The 21,162-nt window shown below is 44.0% G+C and overlaps 2 protein-coding genes across 2 annotated transcripts in view; both read right to left on the bottom strand.

Moving 5' to 3' along the window:
• Window positions 1-1,107, bottom strand: part of LOC137618976 (uncharacterized) — a 4,524-nt gene extending 3,417 nt beyond the window's left edge. The window contains exon 1 of the mRNA XM_068349178.1: window positions 45-1,107. Coding sequence (XP_068205279.1) covers window positions 45-1,107 — 1,063 coding nt within the window. The remainder of the gene's footprint in view (window positions 1-44) is intronic.
• Window positions 1,108-2,067: 960 nt separating this feature from the next.
• LOC137618975 (uncharacterized) lies at window positions 2,068-3,090 on the bottom strand. Its single transcript, XM_068349177.1, has one exon. It carries the CDS (start codon window positions 3,088-3,090, stop codon window positions 2,068-2,070), a length of 1,023 nt encoding a protein of 340 aa, XP_068205278.1.
• Window positions 3,091-21,162: the final 18,072 nt, after the last annotated feature.

The raw sequence follows: 21,162 nt of genomic DNA, 5'->3' as shown, positions 1-21,162 counted from the left end.
TGTTTGAATTGCACCTCTAGAGTCGGTGTGTACTGTGGTATTACCAAATTTATAAAGAGAGTCTTCCAGGGCTTTTGCAATAGCAAAGAGCTCAGCCTGAAGTATAGAGACAGTATCAGAGAGTCTCCAGCTACCAGTAAAAGTGCTGGAATACACGGCTGAACCAGCTGCAGGTATATTCCTGTCAACAGAGCCATCAGTAAAATAAACATTTGTAGAGCTAGTACTATTAATTGATTCTAAAGCGGCATCTCTCATAATTTGAGGGGAGCATAAGGCTTTAAAGGCTGGAAGGACAGTGAAGCTGGCCTTAATTGGATCGGGAATCCAGGGAGCTGGAGGGGTGTAATGATGATTAAATCTATCATGTTTAATGTCCGAAATTGTCTTCTGAATATTTAAATTTCTAGTTATTTTAATAAGACTTCCAATATAATGATTAGGGGGTTCACGGTCTTCATGCAAATTTAAAAGCGTTTTAATTTTGGTTTTAAGAGGGGAATTCCTGTTGGTTTTAAGAGTTTTTGTTATTATACAGACAATACGGATATTGATTCTATTAGCAAGAGATAATAAGTTGGTTTCTTGCCTAAGAAGATGAAGTCTAGTCCACATGGGGGCACCTGTAATCAAACGCATGGCATTATTTTGAATCACTTCAAGTGATGAAAGAAGGATAGCAGGAATTGAAGTGAGAACTGGGGTGGCATATTCAACCAATGATAGTACAGCTTGCACATAGAATCTTTTCAATAAATGGTAAGAGGCTCCTTTAGTTAAAGATGTGATTCTTTTCATCGCAGAATATCGAGTATTTACCTTTTGTCTAAGTAATTTAACTTGATTATGGGGTTGCAAATGACAGTTAATATTGACACCTAAGTAAATGAAATTTGGGACCCACTCTATGGGGTTGTTATCCAAATAAAGAGGGAAGGGAGGGAAACTGTATTTAATGGCCATTGCCTTAGTTTTATGGGAGTTGATTTTTAAACCTAATTCTTTACATTCATGAGAAATGGCATTAAGAGCTCTTTGCATTTTTCGAAGTTTATCAGGGACACGAGATGGACATACTATGCAGATATCATCTGCATAGATGAACATCTCAATTCCCCATGGAAGTTCAATTACCAAGAGATTCTCAATGAGAACATTAAATAGGAAGGGGCTGAGGATTCCCCCCTGTGGAGTACCATTTTCCAGAGGGAGGAAAGGAGATGTAGCGCCTTGAAAAGTGACCCTTGCTTCCCTGTCTTGAGTGTACTAGTGAACCCAGGACAACAGATGACCTCTAACTCTTTTGCGAACAAGAGAGAAGAGGATAGCAGGTGCACTTGCAAGCTCAAAAGCCTTCTCAAGATCAAGGAAGACTATCAGGGCTTTGGAATCGTTGATGGTGGCCATAAGGTCTGTAATGCATTCCTGAGTGCCAATACCCTCAGTGAAAGCATACAGCCTATGGTGTAGGTTTCCAACCTTCCATTTCAGTCGGTTCAGGACCATTCGTTCTGCAACTTTTTATGTGCATGTGATAAGGGCTATGGGCCTGTAGGCATTATCCTCTTTGGGTTTAGGGATAGGATGAGTGTCTTGTTGCCTCCAGAGGATGGGCCGCACTCTCTCAGTATGAGTTTTATTTATAAGAAGGAGATATTTTTCCTTGGCTGAATTACCCATGTGTTTAAGCATGCTATAAGTAATGAGGTCAGCGCCAGGTGCGCTATCATTGGTCTTATAAAGTGCCTCATTAAGCTCATGCATGGTATACAGATTGTCAGTGTCATCAGCCATATTGCAAGCAGCGGTAACCATATTCATCCTGATAGGGTAAAGGACCCTTTGCCGTTGTTGTGACTCAAGAGAGAGGTTATCTGTCTTGGTACGGTTTGCAAACCCTTGCGCCAATTTGAGAGCTTCAGCAGGAGGATCTGGGTGAGAGACCCTTGATTTGGGTCTCTTACCGGACACTTTGTTGAACCAGTTCCAGATTTTCTTTAACGAGGTAAAAGCATTAACCTTGGTGCACCAGTCAAACCATTTTTCTTGTTTTACTTCCTCTGCAACCTAAGCAGAGTGTGAAACTACTCTAGTCAGGTTCAGATGAAGAGCATCAGTGTTGTTTCTTCTGAACAGTTTCCTGATGCGATTAAGTCGCTTATTCATGGCCTTGATCTTGGGGTTGTAGTACCAGGCATCTTTATGATCATTAGTATAGGTCTTTCTCTTAGGCATAGAGATAGCGGCTGCCATATTTAGTTGATCATTAAGGGTTTGTAGGATGATATCACAAGTCTCAGGAGGATCAACAGAATAGTTGTCAGCCCATGTTGTCATGTGCTGCTCAAAAATATCCCATTTTGCAAAGTCAGGGTTCCATCTCCTTGGGGGAGGAGGAGGGTCAGGCAACTTCTCTAACCATAAAGAGAAAATAATGCCATGATGATCGCTCCTTAAAAGAGGATGCAGGTCCCAAGAGGAGTTATTGCATAGGTTGCTAGAGACGAATGTAAGATCCAATCGTCCCCCAGCAATATGTGTGGGTATATCAACATTGTTGAGAAGTTTCACCCCAGGAAAATCCTCAAGCAATGAATGAAGGTGGTTCCCAGTAATATTAGTGGGGGATGTTGACTGAAGGAAGGGATGATGGGCGTTGAAATCTCCTGCAAATAAGGTATCCCGAGTCTCAGCAGCCGCAAAAAACAGATTGGCATCTATTACTTTTGTAGGACTTTTGTAAATGTTATGTATGGCAAGTGTAGTGTTTGAAAGGGTAACCTGAATGCTAAGTGATTCTGCATCGTGGCAATCTATATCATTAATTCTTTTGGAGGGGATTGTATTTTTGATTAGTGTAAGTAAGCCACGAGTAGTGTTTGTAAAGTCTTTTCTGTAAACAGTGTAATTAACAAATGAAAATTTAGTGTTTTCTTTAAGGAGTGTTTCCTGCAAAAGAATAACATCTGGTTTTTGTACAGCTACTTGAGACTGTAGAAGTGCAAAATTTGTCCTCAGACAATGAATGTTCCATTGTAACACATTGAGTCTATGGTTATTCTCTGGTAGAAGGGAGGAAGGTGGGCTCATATCACTGTCAGAGTCCGCGAAAATTATTGTTGTAATAAGGCTTGCGATAGTGCATCGCAAATATACCTTATGGCGGACACAAAGACGTCATCAAGGACTAGACCAGGAAAATTTTTTTGTATGCAGGTGACTATGGCTGGTTCCAAAACACTGGGTTGGAGTAGGAAGCTAAGGATAGGATGGGAAAATATAGGTGAGGAAGATGATTGGGGAGGATTTTTCTCAGGAAGGGTGGGATAATGGAGGCTGGAGGAAGTGCTAGGGGCTGGAGGGATAGAGTCTTGAGGAGTTGAGGGTTGGGGGGTATAGGTTAATTCTGAGGGGGTTAAAGGATGTTGTTTGGGGGCAGGGTTAGGAAGAGATTGGGGGGGGGGTGTTGTACCTGGGGGATCTTGGAGATCGGGGAGGTCTTTGGGGTTTTGGTTGGGGGGCTGGGATTTCATAAAGGGAAGTGGGTTGTTGAGGGGGAGGAATGGTAGGTCTAGGTTTGGGAGGAAAGGTTTTAGGTCTGGTGGAGCTTGTTAAAGCAGCACCATAGGAAGGATATTGGTTTTGGGGCTTGGGTCTAGGATAGTAGGTTTGGGTGGGAGGTTGTTGGGGGGGAGGTTGTTGGGGGAGAGGTTGTTGAGAAGGACCAGCCATTTGCTGACTCTGAAAAGTTTGGTTTTTTCGATGATAAATTCTTCTAAGTCTCTCAGGGCATCGATCATTCCATGTATGGTGAGATCGATGACAAGAGAAACATCTGGGCTCTGTTGGCTCTCCTGCCTTATACTTATCTAGACAAATGGAGGTGTCATGCCGTCTGGAACAGACACCACAAACAGGGTGGGTGGCCTTGCAATTTTCTCTATGATGACCATATCTTTGACATTTATGACATCTCAGGGGGGGGAGGGGTGTATTCCTCAACCGGGAATTTACCCCAGATTCCAAGGTCCAATTTATTTGGAGGAGGTCCTTCGAATGTACATTTCACCTTGTTAGAGATGCCTCCATCCTTAGGGGAGCATCTCTCTGCTTTAACTATAGCCTTATGGGCCAACAGTCGTTCTACGTTATATTTGTGGGAATATCCACACACAATATAGATTCTCCTAAGTTTGGAGGGATCGAGTTTGATAAGTAAAGGCATTTTATTCAAGATATCAAAGGCTGACTGATCACGGGGAGAAAGGATCATATCCCCTTCTAGATTAGGTTTAACTGAAATGTTAATTCCTTTAAACTGGTTTTCAATATTGATTACACTGTCATAGGCACTGACTGTGTTAGTACTAACTACTTTGAATTTGGAAAAGTTAGTATCAGTAGGAGGGACAGGAACTGTAGCTTGCTTACCTTTCTTTTTGTTGTTTCCAACCAGTATAAAAGGATTGTCTGTCTCTGAGTTGTCATTGACAGTCAAGTTGTTATAGTCATTGTCAGAGTCTATGGGTCTAGTAGGTCTAGGAGATCCAATGGGTGATGTTTGCGATGTTTCATCGTCAGAGGTGTTGAGATTCAACTTGAGGGCGATACTTTCGCTGCTAGAGGAAGTGAGATGGTGCTTCTTAGCAGCTTGAAGATCAGGAGGAGGGGAAGAGGGAGCATTTCTCTTCCTTTGAGAGGTGTCAATTTCCATATCCTTTTGTATTGCAATTTGATCGTCAACAGGGGTGGAGAAAGTACTGAGGAGTTCCTCCACCAAGGGGTCAATAAGGGGGCTATCTTCCTCTGCTATTTGCAGAGTTGGAGGGGAAGAGGCATCCTCTTCATCTTCCATAGCGATCTCTCAACGAAGGTATGAAAACCCCGTAGAGTTATTTTCATATATAGATCGTAATGAAAGCTGCTCTTTTTTTCCGGATTCTACCGAGGCAACCAAGGAGCTCCGAGCTCTCGCGTCTAGCTGCAACTGAGGTTGCAAAGAGACTGTGCCACGGCTAGCTGTGTACGGTCTGTCATAAGAAGGATGAAACCCGTATCCCATCAGACTCGGTACACGTACCTTCTGATTCATTCCCTCTGTCCTCCTACAGGAAGTTTGCTCCACATCATCTTTGGGAAAAGAAGCTACCTATTTAAAGCCCGGTGGTTTGAATAGGTTACCACTCCAGGGGTTTAAGGCCAGTCTTTTGAGTACTTCCCCAGAGAATCCCTTTAGCATTGAGAAAGACTCTGCTTCTCGTTTTGATCTGGGGACTAAGACATTGAATAATTTTGTTTTAGGAGTCCCCGACAGAGGGTGGAATATCTGCGACTACCTTAACATGACAGGTCTAGAGGCTCCTTTCAAACAATCATAGCAACAGTGTAAATATAAGTGTTCCCACACAGCCATCTGGATCAACAAAGACCACATCTTCGTAGACTTGCCCCATCAACAAGTAGGAGGCTAGTTCCACGTGGCTGGCTCCCCAGCAATCACTCACAGATCTCAGTTTTACTGATTTACAACCAGAACTCCATTACCTTCAGTGTCAGGACAAACAGTCATGAGTACTTCTCTCCTCTGAGAATCTAATGTCTGGATATGTAGAGGAGAAGGATTGAGATGCTTGCATGGATTTTTTCCCGCCTACATGATGAGATCAACTGAAGGATCGCACCTCCATCTCAACCTACCGGGAATGCCTGCAGCGCTTCTTTGCTAATTTTCCAAAAGTTTTGATGAAGCACTTGATAGTGATAATGGCCATAACGTTTCCACCTGCTCAATAATTTACAAGTGGCACCGTTCTCAAACCCTTCTCAAGCAGGTGCATTCTTGTGGGTAAAAGATGCAGTTCAGATGTGCAAGGTACCTTTAAGCAAGATCATTGTTCGAGCAAACGTGCTCAATCAATAGAGTCCCATTGTAAGGTGTTTAGACGTTCCCTGCACCATTGTGTGTGGGAAAGGCTTAGTTTCTGACCATCACTCTTCCTGTTGCCATGAAGTAGGATAAGAAACTTAATGGATTCTACCGGTTTCAAACTCCCGCAGATTTTGAAGACGCCTTTCAACATATGCGAGAATCTTAGACGCTTACGCATTTTCTCCCTTCTTTTCCTGTCTCTGATTCCTCAACAGTCGGTGGAAGCACCCTAATCGTTCCCTAAAAGCCAAAGGTATATTGGTACCCAGGTAAGTTATTTATCTCAATTCCTTTATTGGGGAAGTTTCCCAATTTCTGAGGTAAACGGATTCAGAACTGGACTCAAGAGTATTTACTACACTCCTGAGGAGCTAAAGTCATTTGGAGTGTTTCCACAAGATCTTGTCTTTCAAGATTTTCGGTGGTCAATCTATTCTGAAGAAGTGTTTTAATTCTTTCATTCTACCTTGTTTTGAGTATTGTTCTCCTGTCTGGTCTTCAGCTGCTGATTCTCATCTTAATTTGTTGGACAGAAACTTACGGTCTATTAAATTTCTTATTCCTGATCTAGATATTAATCTCTGGCACCGTCGTTCAATTAGTTCATTATGCATGTTGCATAAGATTTTTCATAACTCAGACCATCCTTTACATTCAGATCTCACTGGACAATTCTATCCTGTTCGTAATACTATGCATACAGTTAATTCTAATAGCCAGGCCTTCTCCATCACGAGGCTCAATACTACTCAGTACTCTAGAAGTTTTATTCAGCTGTTACCAAGTTGTGGAATGATCTTCCTAATCGGGTGGTTGAATCAGTAGAACTTCAAAAGTTCAAAGTTGGAGCAAATGCTTTTTTGTTGACCAGGTGGACATGAGCCTTTTTATAGTTTATTTATGACATATTTGTTTTTGATGTTGTTAATAGTTTATATATGACATGTCTGTTTTGACGTTGTTACTTATTTTAGAATGATTTATTGTTAATTTGTTCTCTTCATTTATTTATTTCCTTATTTCCTTTCCTCACTGGGCTATTTTTTCCTGTTGGAGCCCCTGGGCTTATAGCATCTTGCTTTTCCAACTAGGGTTGTAGCTTGGATAATAATAATAATAATAATAATAATAATAATAATAATAATAATATTTGGACCCGCTTGAACTCAGGTTAGCCCTGGCAAAGCGTCTAGGAAAACGGCATATGTTTTCCTGTGTTGCTACCTATTCTGAGAGATGTAAGAAGAGGTACTTCCTCCATCCTCGCTACGAGGGGAGGGATGGATAGGATGTAAGATATGTTACTGTACATTTAATTGGCCACACACTGTGACCTCATATCCTTCCAAGAATATAGGCTCTTCCCCGACTATCTGTCAGCAGACAGCAACCTAACCCAACCCATAAGAATCTATTCCCAAGTGTCAGGAGGTTAAAGGAATCGACTCTCCCACACCTCTATCAGGTCAGAGTGTATTTACAGCCTGTGATTTTAAGCTAGCCTCTTTAGTTGAAGGAGAAAGAGTGTATTTGTGAAGGAACAAATCACCAATTTCAAAGTGATTTGTATTTTTCCTAACTAGACAAACCTGAATCCTTTAATTTTCACTTCCCACCTCAGTCCTAGGGGAAGGTCAAGGTGGTGTCTCAGCGTAAAAGATGAAGTTCCAGCTAAGGTGAAAGCACACGCCTGTCAAAGGACTCCGGTTTATATAATTAGGAAAATGCAAATTACATTTGAAATTTGTGATATTTTTGGCTGTATTTTCTACTTGATGAACCCAATGTTTTCCAGCACACTACAGTATACTGTATCTAACAATCAGTCTGCTGTAGCCATTACTCAAAGGTCACTTTTCTTCCTCTTACTCCACCTCCGCATTCCCTCCTCCTCTCCTCTTTTCTTGCTGTCCAACCTCTCAATGTTCCCTTCATTCTGCAGGTACTGAATAGCCTACCTAGGCCCTGTTTTGGGCCATCTGGCCCAAATTCATAAATCCAATTGAACTAGTATATACTTTTTATTGTTACATTTAAATTATTGGTATTTTTATTCCCCACAGACGCTGAATTGTTTATCAAGAATATACACGAATCCAGCCATGATACGCCAAGTCGGCTGCTGCCGATGACCTTGGGTTACATAGCAGCCCAGTCTGCCCTGTCTGAACCTCGGCATGTCACATTGAGGACAACCCAAAGTCCAGACATCTTGCTATCGTGAACCACCTTAACAAGTCAGAGTACTTGAAGATGCTTCTCAAATGTCATGCCGTCTCCTGTCTTTACTCTAGCCAGCGTCAGTGTGTGAGTATCACCAGATCTTATTATGACTGTATTCAAACATTACACTTTCTAGAGTTCATGTTTCCATCTTATGTTAAGCATGAAGGGTGTTTGTTTGTTCCTACACAAGTACAAATCTTGTATTCCAACAGAAGTTTGCTTTCAGTGAAGGTGTATGATACGGCTGTTTGAACTTCACTGAGGTGGAGGTAGTTACTGCTGGGTGGTGGAGAAGCCCCTCATATCTGACAGGCCACTGAGCCATCTCTTTGTTTTCAGCTGCTTTAGAGTACAGGTAGGCTTCTGTTTTTTTCTTAGATAATTTTATTTGCAGATCATTGTGTGAAAGGAAGGAAGGAAGGATTTGTAGTAGTTTCCTGATAACTTTGTGACTGTTGTCGGTTAAAACCTGCCAGTATCCACATTCTTGTTTCTAATAGACAACATTCCTCTTTGTTATTTATTCCCTAACTTGTGTGGCCGAGTGATGGCAATGATATCATATTCCTAAGAAGGTTGGCATTGATGTGAACGTGCACAAGACTCCTACTGTGGGAGAGGCTGTGCTGTCATAGGAGTTCCCTCAACTCCCTTCACCAGAGACAAAGAAGACAACTCAAAGCAGAGGACTCCTTTGTGTATATCTACAAGCTCCCTTCCGAGAGCGCACCTTCGCTTTCTGGCAATATAAGAGATTCCAGAGTTCTCTTTATCACCTTGCGAAGGATCCCTACAATACGTTTCAGAGTGTACCACAAGCTAGATCCCATGTGCTGGTCCCCAAGAGAAAGAACCCTACACGTGTGCCAGATCACACAGGATATTCTTCCTGTGATTTTATCAAGGAAGACTTCTGTGAACATCCAGGATGACTGGTCTACAGGAGTTGCGTACTTGTGCCTCCTGGCGTTTCCTTCACCAATGAAGAGACAGTGTGGTGAAGGAAGCAGTGTGTGCCTCTGTTGCATTCAGTCAAATACCTAATGAAGTACTGTACTTCAACCTTGCTATCAGCAAGGCTCATGGCAAGAGGAATGTTCAGTCAGACACCCATTGTTGCCAGGTGCAGTTCAGAGTGGCCCCTTCCTCTTGTGATGGAAAGGCTTTTTTTTTTTTTTTTTTTCTTTGGGGATCACCGGAGATTGACTTATTTGCCGCATGGCTAGACAGTAATATCCCGGTGTTTTGTTTCAGAACCAAGGGAAAGGTTCTAGGATGCGGTCCTACACCCATGGGATCACTTGTACTCTACACCTTTCCCTCTTTCAAACTGATTTTTTGGTGGATCAACAGACATTTGATTATGGCCAGGTGTCAGGAGTACCCTGGTGGTTCCCAGATTACCACAAGATGAGTGGGATCCTGATCTGTTAGCACATTGAGTCGAGTTCCCCAGAGAACTGAGAATACTTCCTCCAATCTGTGAAGTCATTTATGGTTTGAGATTGTACAGTATCTTCTCCGAGCAAAAGATTTTTCGCAATTTACTGCGCAGGAGATGTGTGGAGATCTATAATGGAGCTCTGCATTCATTATCCAAGGAAGAGGACCTTTTCCTGCTATTGGTGTTGTAGAAGGGACACTCTTCCGATCGTCCTTGCTATAGCACAGACAGTGGTTAGCATTGCCCCAGCCTTCGCTAAGAGAAGCACCTCACAGTCGTGCTGAGGAAGGCTATTGCTCAGCTTTGAGCAAAGTCCTCTGACTGAGAAGCTAGATCTATTCTCCTCATGGGAGTTGTCTATGCTCGTGAAGAGCTTCAAGTAGCATAGTTGTAGCCACCCCTGGACCTCAGTGCCCAGAGTGGGATGTGATTAGTATTCTCAAGTTTCCTATGCATGCCCCATATGAACCTTGGAGAAGAGTGTCAGACAAAGATCTGACTCTGCACATTTCCTTTTAGCCCCTTAACTTTATCAAAGTGAATTGTCAAAAGCTTGCATACTATATTCCCAGTCATTCCGAAGGACGAAAGGAGGTCGCCTACGCTTCTTCCTGAGTTTGAGGTCAAGACCCATCTGCCCACGATGCTAAGTTCGAGTTGTCCTCCATCTCTTCTCAGGAGGTATCCAGGGGGCATCAGAATTACTCTCTCTCTCTCCTGCGGGTTTAATCTTAGTGTGGGCCTAACGGCTGTGTCTTCTCTCAAACACTCCACAAATTCCAGGCCTAAGGTCCAAAGTGTGTGTCTAGCTATCTGAGAAAGTTTCCCTTGCCATTTGTCAGTAGTTTTAACTACCTCGTTAGATATTAAAGGATAACCCTAGCTTCGCTAAATCGTACCTTATGTAAAGAATAAGGGTTTATATAGTTAGGAAAAATACAATTTACTTATACCATTTGTGATGTTTCCACTTGAAAGGATAGTTTTAGTAGTATTTACAGTTATATAAAATGGAAATTATTAAAAACCATTATAGTATTATGTAAGGGCTTGAAAAATCACTTATATAACGTACATGAGCAAAGCAAAAAATCTATTTTTGGGTGATAGGGCCATGTCGTCCTGATGGAAGGTTCCTTTAGGCAGCTTTCTGAGGGATATTTGGCTACAGTGATACTCTCAGAGAATTAACCATAGGTCTCCAGAATTCTAACTCCTGGCGCAAGTATCCTTAATATAACTTTTAAGGATATCGCTTAAAATCAGGGGATGTATTTCTTGATACGACACATGGCAATCTTCACCCTGAATAGATTTTACTCTTTGGGGGGAAGAGTGGCGAATTGAAGGGGAGCCGTTATCAAAGTTACCCAGTGGGTCCCCTCCCAGTACCATTACAGCGTATTATTCCTTGTTGCATTTAAGCAGGAATAGTCGCAGATTGAGTAGTTTTTGGGTGGGGTCTTTCATTATGTAGTTGTCTTATTCCTTTAGAAAGAAGGGGGTGTCCATCAGGACAACATGGCCATATCACCCAAAAATAGATTTTTCACTTTGCTCAAAATCCGTTTTTTGGGCTCAGCCATGTCGTCCTGATGGAAGTTTACCAGAGAATTACCTGAAAATACTATATCTGTGGGTTTGTAATGGAGTTCCTTTTATGGTCTCCTAGACCTTATATATGTGACATTACCGTTATTTGTCATATCCGCTAAGTTTGGAACTAACTTGGGGCTTCCTGCCCCCTGCAGGGAAACTGTCGACTTCGATTATAAGGTTTCAAACTTTATATTTCTGTTGGAACAAGATGGAACTTGTAGAGATTACCAGGTTGTTTTTTCAGAAATCTTACTAACAAGATTTTATTTTAGGAAAAAAATAAAAGGCTCTGGATAATCTTATTCGTACTTTTTAAGGGCGAATAAGAGGCTGATAAATTTGTTTATTTTTATTTCTATAGACAAAATATAAAAACAATTTAAAATGTATCATTAGAAAGAATCTAGCCTACATTTTTGGACATCTTGGTATATATATTTTGTAACCTGTAAGGAAAGAAAATACATATATTAGTTCATTGGTAGGATGCCACTCAATTTTGTGAAATTAAACTGTTTGATTTCACTTAGATGTTGGATATGTTTCAACATTGTGTACAAATGTTCACACGGCAGTGGTGGTATTGGTTAGATTCTGCACCTATATAAAACAGTCCATAAATCATCATAATGATTTTACTAAAAGGTATTACACTCAGAGGTGCTAATATCTGTTCACCAAATACACTGTTAAGTCCCAAAACAGTCCACTGTTCATCGCAGCACTAGACGACAGGTTTGTTCTGTAACCAAAATATTAACCACGCTATTTACATAGGGTATTACTTTCGGCGTAGCTGAATGACGAGCCATTAGATTTTTAACGAGGGTTAACTAACCTCTCGCTAGTTAGTGAGGGGGTAGGGGAGAGGTAGCTAGCTACCCCTCCCCCCTCACACACCAGTGAACTGATTCACTTCACTTTTGGCTCGGGTGATGGTCAGACGTGTCTGTTCCCACCCTCGCATTTTGACAGCCTTAATCTTTTTGGGGCTCAGGCCATGTCGTCCTGATGGAAGTTCCTTCATTAGTAGCTTCCTAGGTTATATTTGACTACAGTGATATATCCCAGAGAATTTACCAAAGGTATCCAGAATTCTAACTCCTGGAGCGAATATCCCTTAAAATTGGATATCGCGTAATCAGAGGATGTATTCTTGACACGTGTCATAGCTATCTACACCCCTAATAGTGTTTCCGCTTCGAGGGGGAAAAGTGGCAAGAATATAGGAGAGTCGTTAAAAAGGCGACACCCCTACTGTACTGTAAATAGTGCGCCAAATCGCCACCGCGCGGCGCCACCAAGCCATTCTTTCTACCGTAGCTTTGTTGACCGGTGTTATCCCGTGTTATCTCTTGCTATTCTGGAAGTATTTGTTGCTATGAAGCCTTCACCAGCCTCATCTGCTTCTGGAAAGTTAAGTAATATCTTTGAATTGTGTAAATGTAAGCTCTTGCCAGTTTTACTCTTCGATTGAGATCGTAATTAACGTATCAAGAGCCGTTGCCAGCCGGATAGCGTCATGGATGCAGTCGTTCTTTGTTATACTTTTAGTTAGCCAGAACGATTTTCCCGGTATTATTGCTTTAATAACCTTAGCTATTTAGATATTTAGCTAGGGATTTTTATATTATGTCATTGTTGTCGTGGATTTGGCTATTATTATTGAGGCTCACAAGTGCTAGGCTTCCTAGCCTAGGCACCTACACACTTCATGCTTGATATAACCTTCCTGGTAAAGTTTTATTGAAGCTCAGGCAAGATTTTATACAATTATGATATTACTGCATAAGATTTTCCTCTTCCAAGATAGTATACAAGAGAGTTTCGGTGAACGATTCTCAAGGCTCCAAGACTACTAGCCTAGGGGCATTAGTATACTTTCATACATGTCCACAATTGCTCTTGTATTGTCTTTTAAGGGGAGACTGACACCTCCTATACCTTTAAGTCGATACTAATCTCTTGGCGAGATTTAAGAGCCATTCCCCTTCCCTCTGATTAGCCTAGGCTATCCTCAGTTAGCTTTGCTGTGAACTGAGTTCTGGCAAAGTTTACGGGGTGTTTTGTTTCTTTCTCTCAACCACCGAGTGGGTTTTGAGTCTAGAATGGGACATCAGAGTAAAAGTCTGTGTTAGACACATTACTGTCTTGGTGAAATGATTTCCCAAGTCAGGTTAAGCTGTCTTTACAGGAGGCTAGACCTCCCTAGACCATACGTGGAGGTTTTTGTATAACAATTCACCCTTCCTTGGTCTAGCAGGCAGTCCTGTGCTAGTAGATCTTAGACCGAAGGAAAAATTTCTTCCTTGCCTAAGATCTCTGGTACGAGATTCTGTTCTCTTGCGAGATTGTGTCCTGTGTGCCGCTTTTTCACTTGACTAACCCAACCTGGGAAATAATTTCCCCTACTTGAGGTTACTTTATGAGATCAGAATCATTCAAGTTAGGTAATACCTTCGGGTATTACATTACTTTTAGAACATTTACCCTTCCCCGCTGTCTCTTTTGTGTTGGATGAGCCATCACCCTCCCTGGCCATCATTCTATATTTGACCCTACGGGTAATCTATAGAATTGACCTGAGGTTCCTTGTCTGCTGCCAGCCAAGCCGGCTGCTGGCAGGTACCCTCATATTCTTTAGAGTGTTCTTCAGACCTCCCTTGGACTGCCTTCCATAGCCCATATGGATGGGATATGGTTGAGTGGAAGCCCGAATATAATTCACCTTCCACTTGAACCCTCATTCTGGATGTAGGCCGGCAAGGCTGAGTCTTTGCCTTCTTCCATCCTCTCTCTTTTTCTCTGACTTTCCTCTGACTTTCCTTATACTAGGCCGACTGCCGGCAGCTAGTAGCTGCCGGCTAATATTATTAAAAATATGTATGCTTAAATCTGAGCATTTCACCGAATACTTACATGCTTTTTTTCTCTACAGGAGCAGCATCCCGAGTGCGGGAACAATTTTTGTAGGGTCCGTAGTAAGAACTTCTATGGCCATGACGCGTGCAGGGCCCATGCTCGCTGTGCAGTCACCAAGGGGGCTTTCAAGTACTGGGACCCACTTGGTATGTACCGTTTGTGACAGACTGCTAAAAGAGGCTTTTGATGACCAAAAGTCTATGAGTCAAGGGATGCAGCAAGGGACACGCTGCGAAAATGGGTCAGGGGTTTTCAGAAGAACAACTCTGGCCCATACCTTCCTAATGAAAGGATGAGGGATTGTCTTTTCCCTAGGGCATCTTCGGATGCAATCATTCCCCAGGCTCGACCTGAGATTCCCCTAGTTCAGATTCCGGTAGAACCGGACGTATCGGACGCCTTGCGGGGCATCCAATTGAAGGACAACATGTATGTTGTCTCGGAGGAGACTGAGAACAATCTCCTAGTGGAGAAACTGGATCAGGAGGATGACATACCTCCTGAGGCTGAAGTTGAGAAAACCGAAACGATTTCGGTATCATCAGCCGCGGTGACAGAGCCGATGCCTTCGACTTCCTCCACTGCACCCCAGTTAGATTCCATCATGAGTACGTTGCACTCGTTGCTGTCTTTGGTGCAAGACATTCAGAAGAAATCATCCGAAAAAGAAGCTTCTCTTCGGACGGAAATGCATCAGTTCGTTGCAACATGTTTAGCCCCGAAGAAGCTAAACATCAAGGATCTCCCCGCTTTCTCTGACGTTAACCCATGGAGATATGCAGAGCATATGCCAATGTCGGGGGGGAAGATCTTCCTCTCGGAGAAACTAGGCACTATCCCAGTAGAGGAAATTGAGTTTTGGCCCAGCAAAGGGGCCTACCCGGATAACTATGTCCGTCTGAGGACGGAACCTGCATCCAGGGAGGAGACAGAGCCGAAGGAGACGATTGTCCTCGAACTCTCTAAGGCCCAGGGCTTATATACAACCACCTTGAAAGAGAGAGCCTTTACTAGCTCCAAGGTGCCGGCTCTCAGCAAAAAGCACCCGTCCTTTATGGCTGACCCTAAACGTGCCTTCCCTTTTATGGACAAAGGGTTTAAGGCAGCCTTAAAGGCAGTCGAGGCAGGGAAACCTTGCCCTACACTGGAGGAGTGTAGACCCTTTTCCCTCGCTTTTCCATCAAACGATAAAGACTGGAAGGATGTCCACAACACCTTCACAGTTGGGAAGCTGGAGGCAGATATTGCTGGACGACAGTTCGGCGAAGACATCCCGAAGCTGTCAGATTCTCTCCTGCGCAGGGAACAGGAGATCAAAGAACGTCTTGCTGCTTCCATGTCTCTGCAGACTGGCCTAGAGACTATGACTATGGTCTTCGCCAAATCTCATTTGGCGATAGTCACAAAGGACTTGTACAATTTTATCAAAGCCCAAAGGGCGTGTAAAGAGTTCGTGTTCACCTCGGCTGCGGTGAGGCATGAGCCAAGGAAGCTGATAGCCTCCAATATCTTGGGAAAAGATCTCTTCCCAGGTGAAGGTGAAGTGGTCAAAGGGATCGTGGACAAAGCCGCTACGGAGAACAGGAATCTCCTCTCCAAGTTGGACTTGTCCTCTAAAAGGAAATCTTCCGCTGATGAGGGTCCCCAGCCGAAGAATAAATCAAGACGACCAAGAGTGCCCTCTCGGCCAAGACAACAGCAACAGCTTCCCATGGCCACGATGCCCCAGACGGTGGCACAACCAACCACCACCTTCCAACTGGTGCCCCAAACGCTGGCGACCCAATCGCCTGTGTTCACCCCAGTATTTGAAAGCCAGTCGACAACCTTTAGGCTGAAGTCTCGAGGTTCCTTTCGAGGATCCTCTAGACGCCCCTTAAGAGGTAGGGGCAAAAAAGGTGGACGTGGCCAAGGAAGTAAGTCCTCCAACCAGCACTCCAAGTGAGATGCTACCGGTAGGAGGGAGACTTCTCCTCTTCCGGTATTGTTGGACCTTCGATCCCTGGGCCCACAGCCTAATCATGAACGGACTAGGATGGATTGGAGCTCAACTCCGCCAAACTTCCCTCAATTATTCCAACACTCAATCCACATAATGGAAGAATATGTTCAGGAAATCCTGAACAAAAGAGTTATACGGAAGGCAAAGTCCATCAGATTCCAAGGAAGGCTGTTTTGTGTTCCGAAGAAGGACTAGGAAAAGCTCTTAGTCATTCTGGACTTATCACCACTCAACAAGTTCACAGTGAGCCACAAGTTCAGAATGCTGATGCTTCAACACATAAGGACCCTTTTGCCCAAACGGGCATACACAGTCTCCATAGACATGACGGATGCGTAATGGCACGTTCCAATCAACCGTCAAGTGTCCCCCTACCTAGGGTTCAAACCACAGAAAAGAAAGTACATTTTCAGAGCCATGCCCTTTGGTCTAAATATAGCTCTAAGGGCATTCACCAAGCTTGCGAATACAGTCTTTCTTCAACTACGCCTAAAAGGAATCCAGGTAGTAGCCTACCTGGACGACTGGTTGGTGTGGGCAGCATCCGAGGAAGAGTGCATGCAAGCCTCCATGGAAGTGATCCAGTTCCTGGAACACTTAGGATTCAAGATCAACTTGGAAAAGTCTCGACTATCTCCAGCTCAAAAGTTCCAGTGGCTGGGCGTTCACTGGGACTTACAGTCACACTGCCTTTCCATTCCATCAAAGAAGAGGAAAGAGATAGCAGGATCTGTCAAAAGACTCCTTCAATCCGACAGGATATCAAGAAGGCAACAGGAGAGAGTGTTGGGGTCCCTCCAGTTTGCCTCAGTGACAGATCCAGTATTGAGAGCACAATTAAAAGATGCATCAGGAGTTTGGAGAAAATACGCATCAAACGCTCGGAGAGATCTACAAAGACTGATACCAAATCGTCTGCGATCACTACTCAAGCCATGGTCCGAGGCCAAGAACCTAAAGAGCAAGGTGCCTCTGAAACCACCTCCACCGGCAGTCACCGTTCACACGAAACGCCTCAAAAGAGGGGTGGGGAGGTCATTCTCATCATCGGAAAGTCCAAGGAACCTGGTCTCCCCTTTTCAAGACCTTCCACATCAATTTTCTGGAAGCCATGGCAGTTTTCTCTCTCTGAAGAAACTGGAACTTCGCTGCTCAATCCACATCCGTCTGGTTCTAGACAGCGAAGTCGTAATGAGATGCCTAAATCGATAAGCTCGAGATTGCCTCACATAAATCAAGTGATACTGGCCATCCTTCGTCTAGCGAAGAAGAAGAGATGGCACTTGTCAGCAGTCCACCTTCAAGGGGTCCGCAATGTGACAGCAGACGCTCTATCCAGGGTCAACCAAATAGAGTCAGAATGGTCCCTAGACGCAATATCATTCTCTTTCATATTACGCAAAGTCCCAGGACTGCAGATAGACCTCTTCGCAACGAGCGACAATAAGAAGCTACCCAAGTATGTAGCCCTGTACGAGGATCCTCCAGCGGAAACGATAGATGCAATGTCCATAAATTGGAACAGATGGTCCAAGATCTACCTGTTCCCTCCAACCAACCCTCTGCTAAAAGTCCTCGACAAACAGAGATCCTTTCAGGGGACAACAGCAATAGTGTGTTTGGTTCCCTCTGATAACGGAACTACGCCTGAAGCTGATCCCGTTGCCGGACCCAGTTCTGACTCAGCAAGTGGAGAAATTGACTGTCTCAGCTTCATCAACGAAAACCCAGAACCTTCATCTCATGATTTTCTCGCCCCAGTGGTCAAGAAACGGTCCGGGATTTCTAGAGACAGTATTAACTTCTTAGAAGAAGAGGAGTCAAAGTTCTTCACTTAGCATCAACCCTGAATAGATGGCTCGCTGAAAGACTGGACTCAAAAGGTGATATTTTTATTTGCACTAGCCTCAGGAGCCAGAGTTAGCGAAATAGTGGCCCTCTCGAAGGATGATGGCCACATTCAGTCACAGACTGTGGAGAACTGAACCTCTTTCTGGACCCAACGTTTCTCACCAAGAACGAGCTGCCCACTAAGAGGTGGGGTCCCTGGAGAATCTGCCCTCTGAAGGAAAAAGCATCCCTCTGCCCAGTGGAATGCTTAAAGGTCTATCTTCGTAGAACTTCAGACTTTAAGGGAGGTCAGCTTTTCAGGGGAGAGACTTCTGGTTCAACGTTATCCTTGAAACAGATAAGGGTGAAAATCACCTATTTCATACGCAGATCGGATCCAGACAGCACTCCCGCAGGTCATGATCCGAGAAAAGTTGTCTCGTCTCTGAATTTCTTTCAGACGATGTCGTTTGAAAGCCTTTGCGCTTATACTGGATGGAAGTCATCCAGAGTTTTCTTCAAACACTACGCGAGGCAATTACAGGTAATAAAGTTTCATGTGATGGCGGCAGGCAGTGTGATAAAACCTGCCGCTTGATTACTGCGAAGAACAGTCAACTATTTGGGACTTTTAGTGAAGGGTGTACATAATAGACTCTGAAGGCATATCATGTTGAGTATTGTCTCTAATTACGACACTATAGACTGTCCTATCTATACAGGTGACATTAAGCATAATAGACTGACACAAGTGCCAGGCATACTTACATGCACAGTGTTCCTAGTAACAACAGAATACATAGTGAAATTTTATATTTCCCTTTGAGTGGCAAATGTTTCCTTTTCAGTCGAAACTTATTTGATTCCTGTTATTACTGTTTATGCTTTTATGCAGAAATGTTCTGCGTAAAATGTAATTCAATACAACCAAGATTTCTATTTTGTAATAAACAATAGAGGGAATCTTTGCGTCTCTTTTGCCTCAAATATTCTAGATTAAGAATAAAGTCAGAGCATTCTTGATTCTTTTAATATTTAAGAAAATATTGGGAACTAAGGTTTCGACTGTTCCAAGCAAACAGGTAAGAACTGATTGTACTAAACTGTTTATCTTACTGAACTAAGGATTCCTACACATATATAAACCTGTCTGTCTCTTCACAGCCAGACTCAGGAGGTATCAGTAACCTATACAGATCTATACCATCTAAGTACAAACTATGCTTTATGTATATGATGACACTAATATACAAACTGTTTGCTAGATTGTTCCTTGAACTCACAATCCTCGGGTTTTTTCCTAGAGTCTATCCAGACTCTTCCCTGTAGGGGGTAGGAAGAACTGACATAATTTATGATCAGTTGATTGATGTATAACGGTAATACCAAGTGTCTCTAGGTCCAAAAGACCAAATAGGAAATATTTATCTCGAGATAAACGGCACTATTGAAAATCCACAGATACATTAATGCTCTGGTAACCTTCCATCAGGACGACATGGCCTGAGCCGAAAAAAACGGATTTTGAAGCGAAGCGAAAAATCTATTTTTGGGTGAGGTAGCCATGTCGTCCTGATGGACCCACCCTCTTTTTGACAAAAGGGTGATGAATCCCTTCCTATGGTACTGTATCTGCAACACCTACAAAGCTACAAAGAATGGCTTGGTGGCGCCGCGCGGTGGCGATTTGGCGCACTATTTACAGTACAGTAGGATTGTCGCCTTTTTAACGACTCTCCTATATTCTTGCCACTTTTCCCCCTCAAAGCGGAAACGCTATTAGGGGTGTAGATAGCTATGAGACGGGTCAAGAATAAGTCCTCTGATTACGCGATATCCAATTTTAAGGGATATTCGCTCCAGGAGTTAGAACTCTGGATACCTTTGGTAAATTCTCTGGGATATATCACTGTAGTCAAATATAACCTAGGAAGCTACTAATGACGGAACTTCCATCAGGACGACATGGCTATCTCACCCAAAAATAGATTTTTTGCTTTGCTTCAAAATCATTTCATTTTTGCTTTTTCTTGCAGTTGTGGGCAGGGAAGTTGGCCTTTACCTCTATCATGCGGAAGTGCCCGGGCTTACCCGACCACCCTTGTGGGACGTTCATGTCGGCGGTCGAGACGGACCCTCACACCTTGTGTCCATACTGCAGAGGTCAACGGTGTGATAGAGACAAAACTTGTAGTGAGTGTAGGGAGTGGTCTACCTCATAGTGGGGGAGGTTTTCCCGGCAACGGAAGAAGTCAAGGTGTGACCTTTCTCCTTCAAGGGCTTCCTTGAAGAAGGAAGGTTCCAAAGACTCTTCTTCCGTTGCCCGAACCTCCTCCAAAGCTCCCACTCGATCGGTCTCTCGTGAGAGGCCGTCGAGTGGTAGCGTAGGCCATTCTTTTGTTGACCAACCTCGGGGTTCGGGAGAGGGAGTTGTCTCCCATAGTGAGGCAGCTCCTCCTCCTCCTCCTCCGGGGGAGGATATTAATAACTCTGTATGTAATGATGATTTGTTGCAGCTTTGGGCTTCCTTGGGGCTTAAGGGCTCTCCCTCCAGGGAAGCCCTGTTTGACCTGATCCAGTTGGGTGCAGCTGTCAAACAGTCGCCGGTGATAGCAGAGGTAGATCCTCTGTTTATTGTGGACGTTGTTGTGGCAGAGGCTTCCGACAGGTCGGGTCAAACCCCTGCAATTGTTGCTGATGGTGCTGAAGGCTCAGTTCCCCCCTCCAAACATCCTTCGAGGGAGGAGCTGAGTCCAACGGTCTCTCCTGTGGGCGATTCTCCCCCTCGGGGGAGTTCACTGACAGAGACTCCTCTTCGGAGGACCGACGATGGTGTTCCAGCCCCTCGAGGTCGTCTTCGCCGTAAGGCTCGCCCTCCTCTTCGCCGTAGAGGCCTTCCTTATCCCTACAAGGGAGTTAGGAGGCGCCTCTTCGTTTCATCACCTTCGACATCCCCCGCAGAGGATCCTCCTCGACGTGAGCAGACCGTTGCAGCCGCATCTCTAGACCAGCAGATCGTTTGCGATCTCCAATGCCGGCCAGACCTGGGAGTCTTCCTCCTCCGTTATCCAACGGGCACCGGTCCCTTCGGGGCAAAAGGGCTTGTCTCACAATGGGAGCAAGTCCCCTAAGTGCCAGGTTCTCCTGCGCGCCCGCACAGTAGCGCACAAGCGCTCTCCTGCTGTTACTGAGGACCAGCCTTCTTCAGAC

The sequence above is a fragment of the Palaemon carinicauda genome, chromosome 25 (genome assembly GCF_036898095.1).
Source record: "Palaemon carinicauda isolate YSFRI2023 chromosome 25, ASM3689809v2, whole genome shotgun sequence".
Classification (NCBI taxonomy): Eukaryota; Metazoa; Arthropoda; class Malacostraca; order Decapoda; family Palaemonidae; genus Palaemon; species Palaemon carinicauda.
This window is presented reverse-complemented; position numbering and strand designations above follow the sequence as displayed.